This window comes from Chrysemys picta, chromosome 19 (assembly GCF_011386835.1).
Source record: "Chrysemys picta bellii isolate R12L10 chromosome 19, ASM1138683v2, whole genome shotgun sequence".
NCBI classification, from domain to species: Eukaryota; Metazoa; Chordata; order Testudines; family Emydidae; genus Chrysemys; species Chrysemys picta.
Genome location: NC_088809.1, coordinates 18,364,626 through 18,383,601, shown reverse-complemented (window position 1 = coordinate 18,383,601; position 18,976 = coordinate 18,364,626). Strand labels below are relative to the sequence as shown.

Sequence of the window (18,976 nt, the reverse complement as noted above, 5' to 3'; positions counted from 1 at the left end):
TTCAGTCTTAGAGGAAGGTTTTTTGGGGTAAGCATTTTGAAGAAAACTGATTAAAGGATTTTTTTTAAAAGGAGAAGAAAGTAGAAGGGAAAGGTCTACATATTTAAGATATTTTGAGTTAGTCGCAGAAAAATGTGTTTCAAATGAAACTTCTCCGCCTAGTAACCTATAACCCAGACTAATCTCTTCTGCAATTAAAATTAAAAGGAGTTATTTTGCTAGAATACAAAGCTATATGCATATGCCAGTATACACGTACATAGTGAATTTAGGCATTCTATGCCCCATTGCAATCCATACAACTACTGATATCTGAAATAAATATTCAGTATGAAAATGTCCTCACAAATCCTATTAAATCCAAAGGTATTTCTTGAATCAGGTCTGCATCCCAATATCCTTCTCCTGACTACCTTTGCTACCATCTCATCTTTGCTGGGGAAAATGTGATCACTTACTTCTGGAAGAGAAACCACTGCTGGAGGTGGACTGGGTTTAGTGAATCGGGTATATTACGCTAATGAGCAAACTGACCATGTATATGCAAAAAATATCAGGACTATCTTGCAAAAATCCCTTCCAAAATTAAAAGTGATTCCCTGAAGCCTGAAAAATGAGGAGATTCAAAGAAATAAGACGACGACAACTTACGTATGTTAGAAAATATGTTATTGGCTTTTGTAAAGACTATGCCATTCTTCCAATATACTGTAGACTACAATATGGCACAGGAGTCAATGCTGGAATTAAGTAACATATGCAGTAAATAAGAGGAGAAACGTTGGTTACCATAGAATCTGGCTTAGCTTCCTCTAGGTACCAAGGTAATATTTTGTATTTTTTTACTTCTTTTAATAGCTTCTATGAGTTATATAGTGTAGGGAAGGTTAATGTGTGTGGGAAAAACTGAGGTTGTCTTAATGAAAGTGTGATTGTGAATGTAACGTATGCTGTCCTATTTTTGACTCCTTCAATTGCAATAAAGTGAAAAAAGTAAAAAAATCTTTGTCTAAGCAAACATCTCACAACTATTTGTAATTTTATCTTATTAATAAGTATCCTAAAAATCTGTGAACTTTATATCTAAACAACAGCATTTTATATTATTTAAGAACCCTTGAATAAAGGACCTCCACTATAAGGTATTTTTTCTTCTAGTGCCACCAAACCTAACGGTTAATTAATATTTTAAGACATGGATCTATATGCTAACTTTCTGAAAATAGTTTCAGAGAGCTAACATACTCAATCACACAGCTTCTGTAAAAAAAAGTCCATAAGACAAATTCAATAACAAAAATTTACAGTAATATGACATTTAAAAGCATGACTAAATGATCTAGTGTACACCTACAGTAGTAAGACACAGTTATACAGTAGTAGAGGTATCCATTATACCTTAAGACAGGGGTAGTCTATTTTTTGTCAAGGTCCAAACTTCTTGGTCAAGGTATAGTCAAGGTCCAGACTCAGAAGAAAATAATAAGTAAATAAAAAGATTTTAGGGTCTGTACAAAAGCATCTGTCGGTCCAGATTCAGCCCTCAGTCTGTCTATTGACTACCCCTGCCTTAAGGCCTTGCAAATACATATCTTACTCTTTCATTCCTATCTTTTGATTCCTTAACAGGAAACAGTCAAGTTTTAAAGTGATGAGAGACACATACAAGATTCAAAAATCCTTTATGACTAATATTCAAACCCTCAACTAAACTTACATATCTATAAAAGTTTTTAACTCTGGTGGAAAAAGGAAGAGATTTAAAGCAAGAGTCTCTCTTCCTCCCTCTTCTCCCTTTCCCCACGTATTTAAAAAAAAATTAAAAGACTTTTCTTTTAGTTCAGTTTAACCATCTTTGGCTGTGGAGACTGAATAACTCAACCAAGTAATCTGGAAATGCTGGACAGTAACAATTGAGTAATTTTTATTTTTAATTTTAAAATTTTGAATCCTGGATAAGTAGTTGTGCAAAGATTTTTTTTAAAACAAACTCCAAATAATGCTTTTTTAGACAGACCAGCTTGGTCCACAACCATATGACTAATACAAGTTTTTCCTTCATAACAAGAGATCATAGTACTGATTCTTCCTTCATTTACACTCACACCATCAGCAGGACTGCACAGGTCCAAAGTAGAATTTAGACTTCATCTGTGGCTCAATTAACAAATGCAACACTGAAATTTCAGATTTTACTCAGGTGGATAACACCAACCAACCAGGATTGTGCAGAGCTGATCAAATTAAGCAGCTTCCATTAAAACAAAAAAGATTAAGAGACATTAAAAAGAGCTTTTCTAAGACTTTAGAAAGCAAAAAACCACCACCACCAGCTATATCTTATGTATTCCTAAGATCCTAACTGAATGTTGCAATATACTTTCCAAGGGCGACTACATTGACACCCAACAGAATTTCCATCTATTTAGACAAGAATTTGAGGTCAGCAGGTGGCCGTGACAATCAGCGTTAAGGTGTTCTGTTTGTGTGCTCATTTATTTAGTCTCCTGGCAACTTCTAATATCCTATTTCCCAAACCATTTTGAAGCGGTTTACTCTGAGAATGCACCTATGCTAGCTGTGCTCAAAGGCTCCCCTGTATAGTTCCATATCCCTGTTGAGCTGATCTTTAATCAGCTTTATAAAAATACAGATGTCAATTTTGGCATTAAAAGGTAATCCTGACCTTCTAAATCTTACTGATGGAGCACATATGCAAGCTGGAAACAGGGAAAGGCCACAATGAGGAATCAGTGCTTCAACTGATCCTTAGAAGAGACCAGTGATCAAAGTAACAAGCAAGCAGAAAGCACTAAAGAATGAGAGGGTAAGCTCCTTCATACAGTAAGTTCCTTTATGCCAAATCTCTCACTGATTCTGCATGACTCACAAAGTCACACCACAAACTGGTATCTGACACTATTTTCAGCTGGTCTGCTCCTCATCTTTCTTCCCCTCTCATTTTACCACTTTTTTTTCCTGTCAGATAAATATAGGAACCTCAGAATGGCTAATAAAAAAAATAAAAAAATAAAAACAAGGTCTCAAGCATAATATCTTAGTTACAACAGAAACCCATATTAATAAAATAATTTTAATCTTAAATACAAAACTGGACAAACACACCTCTAGTCTTCTCTTTATAAATTAAATTTCTGTCAAAGACCAAATCATGCAACCTCCTGGTAAGTAGCTATCCAAACCACTACCACCAAAGCTAGTTTTCATTGTCAAGCAGAATAAAGAGCCCAATAAACTAAAAAAAGATTTTTACACATGTCCAATGGTAATTTGAACTGACAGATTTTTTTTCTGATTTTAAATTATCCAAATTTACCCCATTCAGAAAGTAAATAATGAATGCCAGACTATCTATCAAAGTCCCCATGGTCTTGCCTCACAATGCTCTAAATAAAGCAACATGCACCTCCCAAATAAAAGGAATTAAGTCTCTTTTTTCAAATTGGAAAAATCATAGCCAGCTCAGGCCCTAAAATAGCTACTCCACCTTACATTTACATCTGTACCGATTCCCAACCCTGCTGCAGAGAATCAGATATCAACTACTAAGAAACAAAAACAAAAACAAAAAACGTGGCCTTTCATCCCAAAGTGCTTTACAGGACTATAGTTAGAAGATTAGCCAGCCCCAATACTGAAGTCCAGACACATCTGTGATGGAAGACAAAAGCTATTAATGGTACATAGTAATACTGTAAAATGGCTTAAGATTGATACAGTATTCTTCACATACTAACATAAACTGCAATGAAGTTTATGTTAGTATGTTTGCGGATGATACCAAACTGGGAGGGATTGCAACTGCTTTGGAGGACAGGGTCATAATTCAAAATGACCTGGACAAATTGGAGAAATGGTCTGAGTTAAACAGGATGAAGTTTAACAAAGACAAATGCAAAGTGCTCCACTTAGGAAGGAAAAATCAGTTTCACACATACAGAATGGGAAGAGACTGTCTAGGAAGGAGTACGGCAGAAAGGGATCTAGGGGTTATAGTGGACCACAAGCTAAATATGAGTCAACAGTGTGATGCTGTTGCAAAAAAAGCAAACATGATTCTGGGATGTATTAACAGGTGTGATGTGAGCAAGACACGAGAAGTCATTCTTCCGCTCTACTCTGCTCTGGTTAGGCCTCAGCTGGAGTATTGTGTCCAGTTCTGGGCACCGCATTTTAAAAAAGATGTGGAGAAATTGGAAAGGGTCCAGAGAAGAGCAAAAAGAATGATTAAAGGTCTTGAGAACATGACCTATGAAGGAAGGCTGAAAGAATTGGGTTTGTTTAGTTTGGAAAAGAGAAGACTGAGAGGGGACAGGATATCAGTTTTCAGGTATTTAAAAGGGTGTCATATGGAGGAGGGAGAAAACTTGTTCACCTTAGCCTCTAAGGATAGAGCAAGAAGCAATGGGTTTAAACTGCAGCAAGGGAGGTCTAGGTTGGACATTAGGAAAAAGTTCCTAACTGTCAGGGTGGTTAAACACTGGAATAAATTGCCTAGGGAGGTTGTGGAATCTCCATCTCTGGAGATATTTAAGAGTAGGTTAGATAAATGTCTATCAGGGATGGTCTAGACAGTATTTGGTCCTGCCATGCGGGCAGGGGACTGGACTCGATGACCTCTCGAGGTCCCTTCCAGTCCTAGAATCTATGAATCTATGAAAACATGAAATTCCCTACGCTGAAATGCCACCCTGCTTTGGTCCAACAAAGTCTGGATTTGCTAATCTTCTGGGCATAAGGCAAGGCATATTCTCTTTTCCAGGGATTTAATAAGGGTAGATGCGGAGGTGAATAGATGAAGATTGATGGGCTGAATGGGGTTAATTTTATTGGCCCTTTTTTCTTGGGCGCCTAACATTTACTACTTATAGGCAAAGTCTTGGCTCAACTATTTATTTATATCCAATTGTATTTCGGAATTTCCTCTATTCTTCTAGATTTTTTAAACTTACTGTGAAGCACCTAGAGCACTGCATAGGTTTTCATAAGTTAAATAAATGTAAGTAGGCAGAATGTAATTACCTAACCAGGAATTTGGACAGGAACTAGGGCATCTTAATGATCAGCATCAGGAAATCCCCTGGCTTCATGCCAAGAATTACTAATCAGTATGATTGGGACTATTTAGAAAGGATATGATTAAGAGGATATATGATACAGCTAGACAAAATAATGAATATTAGAATAAATAGCATCTGAATTACCTTCGTTATTAATGCTTAAATTGTAAACTCTAGGGCAGGAACTGTCTTTTGTTGTGTATTTGTACAGCACCTAGCAAAATGAGGTCCAGGTCCAAGACTGGGACTCCTATGCACTAGAACAGGGGTGGCCAACCTGAGCATAAGGAGCCAGAATTTACCAATGTACATTGCCAAAGAGCCACAGTAATACGTCAGCAGCCCCACATCAGCACCCCAGCCCCCAGTTCTTCCCGCCTGCCGGCAGCCCCCACCAATCAGCACCTATTCACCCCTCCCCCTGCCCACTGCAATCAGCTGTTTCACGTATGCAGGAGGCTACTGGGGGAAGGGTAGAGGAGCGAGGGCACGGCAGGCTCAGGGGAAGGGGCCTTGGGGGAAGGGGTGGAGTGGGGGCAGGGCTTGGGGCAGAGCAGGGGGTTGAGCAGTGAGCACCCCCCAGCACATTAGAAAGTTAGCATCTATAACTCCAGCCCTGGAATCAGTGTCTAGGTAAGGAGCCGCATATTAACTCTGAAGAGCCGCATGCGGCTCTGAAGAGCCGCATGCGGCTCTGGAGCCACAGGTTGGCCAGCCCTGCACTAGAACATCATAAATAATAAAACACTGAACAAGGGACATTCCATGATTGCAGCACTCAATGCCACAAGGCAACTTTGAGGCCAAGAGCTTTGTAGAGTTAAAAAACTGATTAGACATTTATATAGATGAGAACATCCTTAGTTACATTACACTGGAAAAATATTTTTTCCCTAAGAGAAAAAACCTCTGTGCTTCAGGGTATAAGCCAGCCACTCACGGATGTGGGTTATGAAGAAATTTTTGCTATGGGAAGGTTTTCCTTTAACTGGTAACTACAGGGTTTCATGCACCATTCCTAGTTACTGAACCTTTTCCTAAATCAATGGGTGCTGACTACTGTCTGATACATGGATTAGAATCAGACCAGGAATCTAATCTGGCATGACAATTCATAGGATCTTGCATATAATAAATTTAAATATTTCAGATCTATGATTAGATAATCCAACTTCTGAACCTTAGACCTCTTTAGCTGTTGCTCACAATGAAATACAAATAGAGGTTGACAACTCCCTATTTGCATCTATGGAATGCGGACATAATATAGTGAAAATATCTTGTCCTTTTACAAGTTCTGAGAGTGTAAAACTCACTTTTTACAAATGCACTGTATTTCAAAGCTTTATTTGAAGCCTCTAGTTGTAACTCCTGACACACACTTGTCTGTGCCCAAACATTCCCAGAATACACATTGCTTCTCTGAAGGTACGTCCTTGACTATACCAGTCAGAAACATTTGCTGGTAGTTTTGACTACTGCACTCCACATTTATTCCCGAAGCCATGAGAACAAGGAAAGTTCCCATAAAAAGGGAAATGCCCAATATATTACCTTTCTATCAGAGTTGATAATTTACAAGGTACATAAAGGAAGATACAATAGGGTATCTGCTACATCTTTTAAAGCTTCATCTAGATTCTCCTACCCATCTACTCTCCTGAAAGAGAACCGTTACTATTCTAAATTACACTGACCATTTAGCAGAATGGGCCCTCTGCCATAGGGCTCTTCTAAACACTAGATTACTTACAACAGACTTTGGGAGAGTTTAAGGGCATCTTGGACAGCATCGGGCAGGGAGCTGGGAGGCAAGTGACACTTACCTACTAATCTGTGGTGAGGGAAAGGGATCATGTAATGCACTATGCCACTGCAGTATTGACTGTGCTGCATACTTAATTGGAAGGGAGACACAAAGCTGAACTCAAACAATCTCAGTTGGGAAGAGACTATTTGCAGATCAGGCAAACCTTGTTTATCTTGGAAGATGTTCTGTACATAAGCTGCTTTTAAAAATAAAATTATCAACAACAATATATTTGGAGTTTAGACTACCAAAGATAGATTAAAGAGGGAATTCCAAGCAACCAGTCCTTGTACTTCCCTGGTGTATGTCTCAGGGATGGTTTCACTGCCTTGAATAGGTTTTGTGACAATGACTCAAAGTTGCAGTTTTGGCTAGAAGCCTGCCCAAGTAATTATGTTCACCTTCTAGTTGTCTCCCAGCCTCCAAAGGTTTTGGTTCCTCAAGTTTTATCCAAGGACTATTCTTCCTACTCAGAATGCTATGCTCTGGAGAGACTAAGTTGTCCTTTTCCTGTGTTTTTTCTGTCAGATATCTATTTTCTAAGGCTGATTACAGTGTCTCTCAAAGAACCAAGTTTATTGCACAGAGTGAGTAACCTCTTCAAGTAGCATCTCTGTGGGCGCTCCACCCTTAGTGAATCCCGAGCAGTGTCCATCATACAAGAGAAAAGAAGTAGTTACACACCTTGTGCAGTAACGATGGTTCTTTGAGATCTGTCCCCCTATGGGTGCTCCACTGTAGGTGTGTCTGCGTCTCTGCACTGCTGATCAAAGAACTTTGGTAGCAGTGTCAGTTCCTGCACATGCACTACCTTACCTCATGCTGCGCCACAAGGCTAGCCAGAGCATGCGGCTAACTGTCCTCAGTTCCTTCTCTACCACAGAGTCATAACGAGAACTCTGAAGTAGAGGAGAGGACGGTGGGTTGTGGAGCACCCGTAGGGACACACATCTCGAAGAACCACTGTTACTCCACAGTAGTGTCCCTATGGGTGTTCCACTGTAGGTGACTCAGAGCAGTATCCCTTTTGGAGATTTGGGACTTCAGAGTCAGGTCAGTTACAGATAACAGTACTGTGGAGCCAAAGATGTCCCATTCCCGTCCTTGAGCAGTAGCATGGACACTTCTTGCTCTGGTAAGAGGTGAACAGGTCTAAGGACAGTGTTCCCCATCATGTGAAGAGGTCGTGGAGTACTGACAGCTGCATCTCCCACTCATGATCATACAGGAATTTGCGACTGAGGTTGTCCACTATCGAGCTCTGCGTGCCCAGGAGATAGGCTGCAGACAAAGTGACGTTGTGAGAGATGCACCAATTCCATAGTCTCATTTCCTCCACGCATAGGGAGGGCGACCTGCCCCTCTCCCCGATGGCTGATGTAGTACATGCAGGCTATGTTGTCTGTTCGGATCTTTGTATGTGATCCTGCTATCAGCAGGAGGAAATGGGCACAGATATTTCTGAACGCTCTCAGTTTGAGGAGATTGACGTGTAGAGATATCCCTTTAGGTGACCATTTGCCTTGCATCGGGAGGACGTTTAAATGCATGCCAGACCGTTAGAGATGCGTCGGCGGTAAGGAGCAATGATGGTGACCTCTGCAAGAAGGGGATCCCTTTGCATGCACTGGCTGGGTCCTTCTACCAGTCTAAGGAGTTTTCATCCCGGTAGGTAGTGACAGGGGTTTGTCCAGCCTGTCCCTGTGCAGTTTGTAAACATAACTCAACCATAGTTGGAGGCATCACATGTGGAGTATGCTGTGTGGTATCACTGCCTTGCGTGCCACCATATGCCCCAACAGTTGAGGGCAGAGTCTGACTGGTATTTGGGGACTGTGTTGAGCTGTGTCTATAAGTGAGACCAGGAATAGGAAACTGTATTGAGGTAGGAAGGCTTTGGCCTGTAGAGCATCCAGGTCAGCCCCTATGAATTCCAGGTGTTACACTGGTGTGAGGGTTGACTTCTGGATGTTGATCTGTAAGCCCAGTTCTGTAAACAAGTGTATCATAGAATCATAGAATATGTGGGTTGGAAGGGACCTCAGGAGATCATCTAGTCCAAACCCCTCCTCAAAGCAGGACCAATCCCCAGACAAGCCTCCTGGACTGATCAAGCTCTGAGGAAACAATCATCCGGGTATGGATAGATCATTATCCCTTGCAAGCATAAATGAGTAGCTATCACTGAGAGACCTTTGGAAAATACTTTCGAGGCTGATGAGAGTCTGAAGGGAAGGACTCTGTATTGGTAATGGTAATGTCTCAGAGTGTATCTGAGAAATCATCTGTGAGCTGGTAGGATCGATATGTAAAAGTAGGTGTCCTATAGGTTGAGGGCCAAAAACCAGTCCTCCCTGTTCCAGTGATGGAACGATCATCTAGAAGGTGACCATCTTGAACTTCTGAGCTTTGACAAACTTGTTGAGAGCTCTAAGATCCAGTATGGGTCTCCAACCTTTCTTTCTTTTGGTTATTAGGAAGCAACAAGAATAGAACCCTTTGCCTCGAGGGAGGCATCTATCTTCTCAGCAAAGAGCTTTGAACCCTTGAACAGGAGGTCTTCTGCTGTGATCTGCTCCTACTTTGGGAATCCCAACAAGTGGAGCCATGACTCCCGCCTCATCACCACAACTGCTGTGTCGGCAGCTTATTGTAGTTTGTAAAAAGAAGAACAGGAGGACTAGTGGCGGATACAGACTAACACGGCTGCTACTCTGAAACCTTTCATTGTAGTTTGTGTAATTCTATTTTGCTGTAAACGCCTGATAGTTGACAATACGGAATTGTAAGGTTGTCGAGGAATATGCCTTCCTGCCAGAGAGATCAAGGCGCTTCCAATCCCCATCACAAGTCCTTGCTCTGGAATGTTGTTGTCAGTCACAGGATTTCATGGCATCCACCATGATGGAATTGGGTGACAGGTGGGAGAAAAAGGAACTCTGATTCCTTCGCGGGGACATAATATTTCTTCTCCTCACACTTGCATACTGGGGCAATAGATGCCAAGGTTTACCACACTGTTTTAGCCAGGTCTAAGATGGCTTCATTAACTGGAAGGGTGGTCTTCAAGAAGGATGAAGAGTAGAGGATATCAAGGAGCTGCTGCTGTATGTCCTTGACCTCCTCCAGTGGTACGTGGAGGGTATTTGCTACTTTTTTTGGCCAGCTCCTGGAACAATCGGAAGTTATCTGCCATGGACGTTGGTGAAGGCATGCCTGCTTCACCTGGGGCAAAGCCGCCAGGCAAAGCTTGAAGCGTGCAAAACAGGCTGTTGTGTCACCCCAGGGTCCCAGTATGGCCACTGTGGTGGCATAGGGCCTGGTGGAGATGCTCATGGGTGGCACTCCTGCACCCTGTTGATAGTACATCTCCTATGGAGCTTGGGAGGAGTACTGTGAGACCTCCTCTGGATCACTATCTGACCCCTCACTTGACAGTGGAGGGGCATGGCATGATTCCAGGGATATCCCCTGTGCCTGGCTCAGTGCCGTGATGTCGGTACCGCGAGGTTGAGACTCGGGTGCCTCCGTCATGCAGAGGTCCCTGGTCCGGTGGAATTCTGCCAGTACTGATTATCCCTGTGGCAGTGTGGGAGGAGATGGAGACCTCATCTGTGCCGGGCGGGCTACTGTCACTGGCGGTACCAAGGTGGGTGGGAGAAGAGGAATTCAGAGTCCTTGGTAGGGATATTCTCTTACAAGTGGGTGTCACTGTAACCAGATCAGATGGTCCCAGTGGATTCCAATAGAGCCTCATTAATAGGGAGGGCAATTCTAGATGGTATGTCCAAGAGCTTGTGTTGGGGTTCTCTGATCTCCTCTAGGGGTATCTGCAGAGAGACTGCCACCTGCTTACCAAGGTCCTGGAACTGCCAGAAATCATTAGCCACCAATGGAGAGGGAGAAATCAGGGCTTCATCTGGTGAAGAGAACAAGATGGTGGTTTGAAGCGTTGCTTCTCTGTCCACCCTGGTATCCTGCTCCTCAAATGTTTCCTCCTGTTGCTTGACCAGGGGGGTGGGGGGCGAGGGAGGAAGCTTGTGTCTCCCTATCATCCCGAAGAAGTGGCGGGGGGGGGTGGGGGGGGTGGGGGGAGTTATGGTACCGAGGATGCAAAAGGATCCAGCTACCAAGAGGTTCTCGATACAGAAATATGCTTGGTACCTGTCAGCAACAGAGACTCTGGATCAGAAGCCATCACCAAGTCTCTCTGGTATCAAGTCCTGCAGTACCAACAGACCTTGTAGTACCGAGTGTTTGTCCTTGTCAGATTATATCAGAGGCATAAGGCACTTCGAGGCTGCGACAATGAGGTTGGAGGCTTACATGGTACCGTGACACCTGGTAAGGGCATTGAGAGAGGAGTCCGAGTCGATGGTGCTGATCTTCTATGTTTGGTGCCATCTCCTGTGCCGGAAGAGCGTTTCCCCTCTATGGTACCAAGCCTCAAGGAAGACCTCGGAGGAGGCTAGAGACCAAGGTCTTTTTGAAGGAGAAGCCCCAAGAAGGGAACTAGATCTGGTTTTCTGAGAGGATTTGAAGGAGGGCTCTACGGATGTCTACTTACTAAGAGAATGTTGCACCGAGGTGGAAGTTGGGGTAGAAATCCCTGAAGTCTGATGGCCGGGGTGAGTGTCCCGACCTGGTTCTGAAGTAGATCAGGGGGAACGCTCCATCATGAGGAGTCAAAGTTTGAGATCTTGGTTCTTCTGGACTCTGATTTCAGGGCTAGACAGAAGTTTCACTTCTTGCCTACCTCAGCAGTTACATAGCTTCTCTTTAGATCAGCTAGCTGGTTTGTTATTTGTAGTTAGTTTAGTGAGGGGATTTTAAACAAAAACAAAAAAAAAACTTTTTTGGTTATAGAGACTTGTTCTATTCCTTGCAGGAAAATTCTCCCTGTGAGGGGCATGCCCAGTTCACTGGAGTTTAAATGCTGCCTCTCATGTAAAGAGGCCATCCCAGTCAGCAATGGACACTGCAAGTGCGTTAGCTATCTGGGTGAGTCCAGAATGCTACAGAGGTGGACATGCGATCTGTCTTGGGCCCAGGCAGTTGAGAAGGAACTGAGGGCCAGTTTGCTCACAAAGCCTGATATAGCCTTGGTTTGGGGCACAACGATACCAACAGCACACGGGCAAACCGAATGGACATGGCTAATAAAAATCTATGATCAAGGGTGCATGGTGCACACATGTATCAAGTGGGATACCCATAGAAACAACTACCTGAAGAAAAATGATTTCTATACCAACAATCAACTGAGGAAGCACAAGTTGGCCCTGTCACATTTGAGATACACCTCTACCTCGATATAACGCTGTCCTTGGGAGCCAAAAAATCTTACCGCGTTATATCGAACTTGCTTTGATCCGCCAGAGTGCGCAGCCCCCCCCCCCGGAGCACTGCTTTACCGCGTTATATCAGAATTCGTGTTATGTCGGGTAGCAGCGTACTTCCTGTGTCTCTGAAAGCCGTAATTGCATAAGTTACCTTTTTCTCTTTTTTTAACCCGCTTTATTTTTTAATTCTGACAAAGAAAGTAGAGTATGATGAAGTAGACTATGAAATTCCTGTTCAGAAGCAAAGACGACTGAAAAGGAGACATCATAGCAACAGAGGAAAGAGAGAAAAGGAACACCAAGAAATCTATACAAGCTTACAGGAGAATGTGATCTGGCAGTGATAAAGAGAGATGAGCCCAGGCTGTAAAAGTCGGAACAGATCCAAGCTTCCCCAAATATTGAGGATGATCCAAATCATTGTTTTGGATCTAATCCATCTCTACTTCTGAAGACAAGAAAAACATTCTGTACCAAATTAGTGAACAAAAGGCTGCAGTATTGTGTTTTTATACAAAAATCTTAAAAACCATATGATTAACATATTAAAAACCATTCACTTACCTGTATGTCTTGCTTATTTACTGCAGAAGCAAGCCACAGACTTGAAAAACTGAGTGGGAAAACAATGCCTCTATAAGAATGCCGGGCTTTCCTCAGAGTAGGAGCAGCCAAACAATCTACTAAAAGTTTACTGAGAGACCTTGCACAATGCATTTAAAAGCCCCTTTTTCAGTAAATTTCTGCTTGATAAAAATACAATTGTCAGTGTGTGAAGAAATTTGCCAGGGACAGTTCTCCAAATAAGCCAACAAACTGGTAAATGCAGAAACTCATTTTTGCATTCTGGGGAATCTGAGGTTTTATTCTTCATAGAAAGGTGAGAAACAAAACATAAAATTTGCAGAATGCACATATAAATCCTCTATCAACTTCCAGATATTTTGCTTATTTGAGAAATCAGCCTTTGAAAAGATGTTTATACCCTCTACCTCACACCTCCTTCTGTACTCTCCATGACTCAGACCTCTCCCCCTCCACAGCTTTGCCCACTTCTGCTCACTGATGTATTATTATTTTCTTCTGCCCCAATGCTGAGCATTGGCTTAGATCTGTTCCCATTGAAGTCAATGGTAAAACTTCATTTGATTTCAGTGTAAAAAGATAGGCCAGGGCAGAGCAGAGCTGAAATTTCACCCTTGATTTATATTTAAGGAGTTAAAAGGCCAGGGTCTACATGCATGTAGAGTGATAAAGTTTGGATTACCACAGAAAAAAAGATTTTTGCAGTGTCTCTGAGTTTTGGATGATTATGAAATGTAAACAAGCCATTTATGTTAAGTACGGTGTTCAAATTTATATCCCAAAAAAGTCAATTAAAATATATTATATCAAGAAAGTCAAATGACTGTTAAGTAGCTTTTCACATTACCTCTGGAGTGTTTTTCTTGAACTCACGACTTTGCTCAATAAGCTTTTTTCTAGACTGCTCACTTTCATCTTGTCGGTTAGCCAATACCGTTGCAGTGGCATCAAGCTCTCTCTGTCCAGAAAAAAGAAAAGAAACAGCAAGATTGTAATTGCTCTTGGTTGAAGAGAAGGTCATTTACCCCAGATAAATAAAAATATAAGCCTTCAGACTGACTCCTCTCAAGAATGCACAGAACAAAGATACCAATCTCCAGAAATTTCTTCCACAGAATGTAGTTAAACACTAAGTGCTACAGAATTTAAATTCTGTCCTGAAACTAAAAATGACTGTTTGCATGTGGGAAAATCAAATAGATATTTTTTCAAAAACATTTAGGGTTATATAATAGTAAGCTAATATAGTAAGATACCAGAAACAAAACTAATGCAACATATACCTCATAATAATCCCCAAATCAAACTAAAGTAGTATGTCTACTTCAAGTTCAAGTCAGTTCCATTTTTAAATGGCTTACATCACCTATTTCCTTTGCTGACTTTGGAAGCACTCTCTGTTTTAGTTATTCTGAGTGAAAAAGCTATGTCTGAATAACTGAAGTACAAGTTCCTCCTACATGATGGTCAACCGATGATAGCTTTACTTCAAAGTTATTTTTAAAATCACAAACTACTCACTGGGATCACTATGTTCTTCTCCATACAAAATTTTTAAAATTTGGGGACATCCCTCAATAAGAGACTTCCTTCTGTTCTAAAGACCAAATGATCTTTTCCTCAGTCTCTACTTCATATTGGAACTTGTCCTCCTTACATTATCAATAACTGTAGTTATCCCTTCGCTGATTGTTTTGTCACCAGAAACACACACAATATTCTTCGTCTGTAGTCATACTTTATGAATGCCAGAATAACTTCCACCAAATTATAGTAAACAGAACTACCAATACAGCCATAACATTACTGCCAAGCTTTGCCCAAATGATTTCAACATACTATCCACCATCACATCTTTCTTCTGTACTCAACACCATACTTTAAATTAAACCATGCTGCATTGCACGGGTCATTTATCAGCACATAAGCCAACACTATTCAAATCATTCTGCATCACTCTACTTGCTTTTGCAATATTTGAATGTTATATTTAAAATATTAATTTTGCCACTCAGATATGTGCAACATTTTCACTTAGGTCAACAGGTGCTATATCCGTATATTTATGGAGAGAATCTGGCACTATATTTTCTTTACTTTTAATTAATTTTCTTTCATTTTGACTTAATCTAATGTTCATGAAAAGTGAGCAAAACTACTCGCTAAAGTGAGGCATAATGTATACAGATTCTGGGCCATCTTCTCCGCATAACTCTGCCAATAAACCTTGCTCCTGGCCTAAAAAACCTCTGCTATTCTCCTGGGCAGAAATTGCCAATCCTATGAAACCGAATGAAAGATTTAGATATAAACAAATATCAGTTAAAAAAAAAAATCAGATTGACACAACCAGATGAAAAATATAAGGCCAGAACTTTAGCCCTTGAGCCTCTTTCTAGGCATTTTGTGAAAGAAATCTGGATTAAAATTATTGGTTCTCTCATGTATAAATCCTGCCACTGTTCTGTTATTTCTAGGTTTAAACTAATTTAACAAGTCTGAAGCATAGACTGGGTTGATGGGCACATATTTTACATGATTCCGTAAGTCCGAGTGGGGCGGGGAGGAGAAGAGGACGGGTCTGAGGCTTTTTTTTTTTTTTTTTTTTTTTTTTTTGCAGTACCCAACTCAGAAGGATGCACGTGTTTTTTTCTTAATTTTCACTTCCTCACAAAGAGGAATCTTAAATTTCTTACTGTTACATATAGACCAGGGGTCTCAAACACAGGGACCGAGGGCCGCATGCGGCCCATGGGGTTGTTTTCTGCGGCCCGCGAGCTCCTCGTGGCCTCCCCCACTCCCCCCCAGCATTTACCTAGAGCGGCTCCAGCCCGACGCGAACCGGGGGAAGGGCAGGCTCCCTACCTGCCCTGCCCCCTGCCGCTCCAGGAAGCAGCCAGAACGTGGGGAAGCGGGGGGGCACAGGACTCTGTGTTGCTCTTGCTTCAGGCAGCGCCCCCAGCAGCTCCCACTGGCCGCCGTTCCCCGTTCCCGGCCAATGGGAGCTGCTGGGGGTGGTGCCTGAAGCAACAGCAACACACAGACCCTGTGCCCCTTCTCCCCCAGGTTCCGGCCACTTCCCAGAGCGGTGCGGGGACAGGCAGGCAGGCAGGTGGCCTGCCCTGCCCCCAGTGCATGTCGGGCCGGAGCCCACCCCCCGCACCCCTCCTGCAGCCCAACCCACTCCTGAACCCCACACCCCCTGCTGTACCCCACACCCCTCCTGCACCCCACACCCCAACTCCCTGCCCTGAGCCCCCACCACACCCCTCCTGCCCTCTCTGGGGGCAGGAAGGGGGCAGAGTTGGGGTGGGGATTTCAAGTAAGGGGTTGGAACGGGGGCAGGGCCTCATGGAAGGGGTGGAGTGGGGGCGAGGCGAAGGGTGGCCAGGGGAGGTGTCAGTAATGAGGCCCTCGGCCAATGTACTAGTCCTCATGTGGCCCTCATGGTCATTTGAGTTTGAGACTCCTGATATAGACCATAATTAATTTAATCCTAAAAAATAGGATATATCTGAAACTAGGAACCATGCTGGAGATAGTGATCCAAATATCCACTTGGCACTTTACAAATAAAAAAAATAAAAATAAAAAACCCCAATATTTCTGACTAAGGTAAATTTTAAGGCAATATGTCCAACAGATTTTGGTTTGGAATTCTATAATATACAGTATATGAAATCTATTGCAGAAAAGTGGGAAATACTTAACAGTTGGATAAGCCACATTTGAAATTCATCCCAGTTAATTTTATGCAAGACAAAAGAGCAACAGAAACTAATGTGGTTAGACTTTAATATAAAAAGCAATAACGGCTAAACAGAAGGCTTTTCAAAAATATAAATAAAATCTGGTGAGGACAACGATTTGGAAATCTATATTTTAGAAATAAGCAGAAGTTAAAAGCAAGAAGAAAAACTGATGACATTGGAGAGAATTGCAGTAGATAAAAATATCAAGCAAATGCTGTCTACTAAGAAGTATTAGTAATGAATTAGAAAGAAAGAATAGAGAAGTAGCAGATTTGTCAATACAGTTTTTTGCTTCCAATTTTAGAGAAGAGGAAGAAAGTGAAGAACTGCTTCAGACAAAGATCTTATTTTGCACTATGGCCTTGGCTACACTGGCGCTGCTCAGGGGTGTGAAAACGCCCCCCCCGAGCGCAGCAAGTGCAGCGCTGTAAAGCGCCAGTGTAATCAGAGGTGGAGTACTTACAGCGCTGCGAGTGAGCTTGACTACACTCGCACTTCACAGCGCTGCCGCGACAGCACTGTGAATTGCCAAGTGTAGCCAAGGCCTATGAGAGTAGAGGAGTTAGATAGTAAGTCAGACACTCCCCATGGCCTGTTTGCTTTGTGCCGTTCTACTGGTATAAAGCAGATTTTAAGGCAGCTGATCCAGCCTCTTGAGAATTTCCTCTGCACAGTGGAATCCGTTGGTGGTGAGAAACCACTATACCAGTACTTATGCTATGCCACCCTTCAGCATACAGGACATGCCCAGGAAAAAAGGAGAATGGCAGAAATGAGACTATGTATCAATACTCCTGAGCTACTGAATTGACAGCTTGACACAGTGGATAGAAAGTGTAATGTAGCACAGCCCAGCGACTCGACTCAGAACCTGGTCCAGTGTCTTATGAGTAACTCAAACAAGCAAAGTATCCAGTCCTCTCGCTAAAAGAGTTATAGAAGAATAGAAATTAATGAAATCTTAGAGAGACATTGTCAAGGTTGGCAAGCCAAAAATTGGAACCATCTTAATTTGTTCTTCTTTTCTTGATCGTAACTATTTAGACACCAGGGCTGCAAAGTCCATTTATTGGAAAAACTAGTTGTGCATTGGGTGCAACAATACAATAATTACGGAAGATTTTCTCACATTTGTGGCACACACAGGAATGTCTCAGGAGAGACTGGGATTATTGCAAAATTCAATACTGTACACTGAATTATTCTTGTAAGAGACTGATCCCACATGGATAAACTTGTGAGCCTAAAACCTTCTGCATAAGACAAATTTGTGGCCCACCAGCTACAATAGGTTCTATGTAGCCAATAAGAGGAGATTTAAGATTACAAAGAGAAAAGTATTGGAGGCTCCCTTAAAATTACAGGATGCCAATCTCTCAGACCAAATATTCTTTTGTTGTGTAACAATTCCCCACAACTTTGAAGCCTAAAATTGTCAAGATTAAAAGCAACAGAAACCAAACCATAAAGGTGTTATACTGGGGACCAAACTGTGCAGGGGATTCAGAGCTCATCACCTCCAGGGTCACTAATTCAAATCTGGCTACTAAATTTTTAGTCAAGGATATCCAAACTTTACCATGGACTGATGAGGGGGTGGGGATGGGGGGGGGACAATTGTACCAGGACCCTGAGCACAAGTCCCCACAAAATATCTGTAACTGGGGTGAAATGGGACTTGTGAATGTGATGTATCAGGGGCCCAAATTTCTCTCAACAGGTCTGCACACACTGAACTCCCACAGAGTTCAATAGATGTTATGCATTCACAGTAGCTACAGCAGCATCATGCTCCTAAATCCACAGCTATGGTCAGTCACAGTTCTACTTCAGAACTTTAGATGGGGCACCAAGACTCCAGAAGGAAGGCTCAGGGACTTGATCTCCTGAGAAACTGTTCTAGTTTAACATTAGAAAAAGTAGCATTCCATTTCATTTTGGAACTAATCTAGGAATGTCACATCAAGACATTTAGTTATAAAATCAATGAAAATAATATATATGCACTATACTGTAATTATCCCACACTTGTTCTCCCTCGTTTAGGAGATCAAAGCTTAATCTCCTCAGTGCTCCCAGATGTGAGTGCATGAGCTTGAGCTCCATCCAGTTTGCCACGGGCAAGACAGTGCAGTGCCATGAAGCTGACTTCTTCTGTAATGTATTAACTATCAATAATTCCCTGTTCATTAGCTACCAAGTCAACAAAATGCTTCAGTACTGAAAAGAGTATTATGTAATAGTTCACTTCAGGCTTCTCTTGGGACTACATTTATCTATTGATCAAAAATTAATTCAATGTAGCTTTGAAAATTTTTCCTTTCTTTAAATACCTGATTAAGGGAAACTGAAAAAGAAACAAACAACCATAACAACTCTAACTCAGGAACTAATCCATACAACAAA

General features: G+C 42.0%; 1 protein-coding gene across 19 annotated transcripts in view; it reads right to left on the bottom strand.

Annotated features, from left to right (window-relative positions):
- Positions 1-18,976, bottom strand: part of CUX1 (cut like homeobox 1) — a 390,333-nt gene that overhangs the window by 304,968 nt on the left and 66,389 nt on the right. For 14 of the 19 annotated variants that reach the window (XM_008166185.4, XM_008166175.4, XM_008166178.4 and 11 more), the window contains exon 2: positions 13,666-13,776. In XM_008166185.4, coding sequence (XP_008164407.2) covers positions 13,666-13,776 — 111 coding nt within the window. Of the gene's footprint in view, positions 1-12,797; positions 12,847-13,665; positions 13,777-18,976 lie in introns of all 19 variants that reach the window. The other 5 variants (XM_008166176.4, XM_065572958.1, XM_065572950.1 and 2 more) reach the window with 1 other exon arrangement.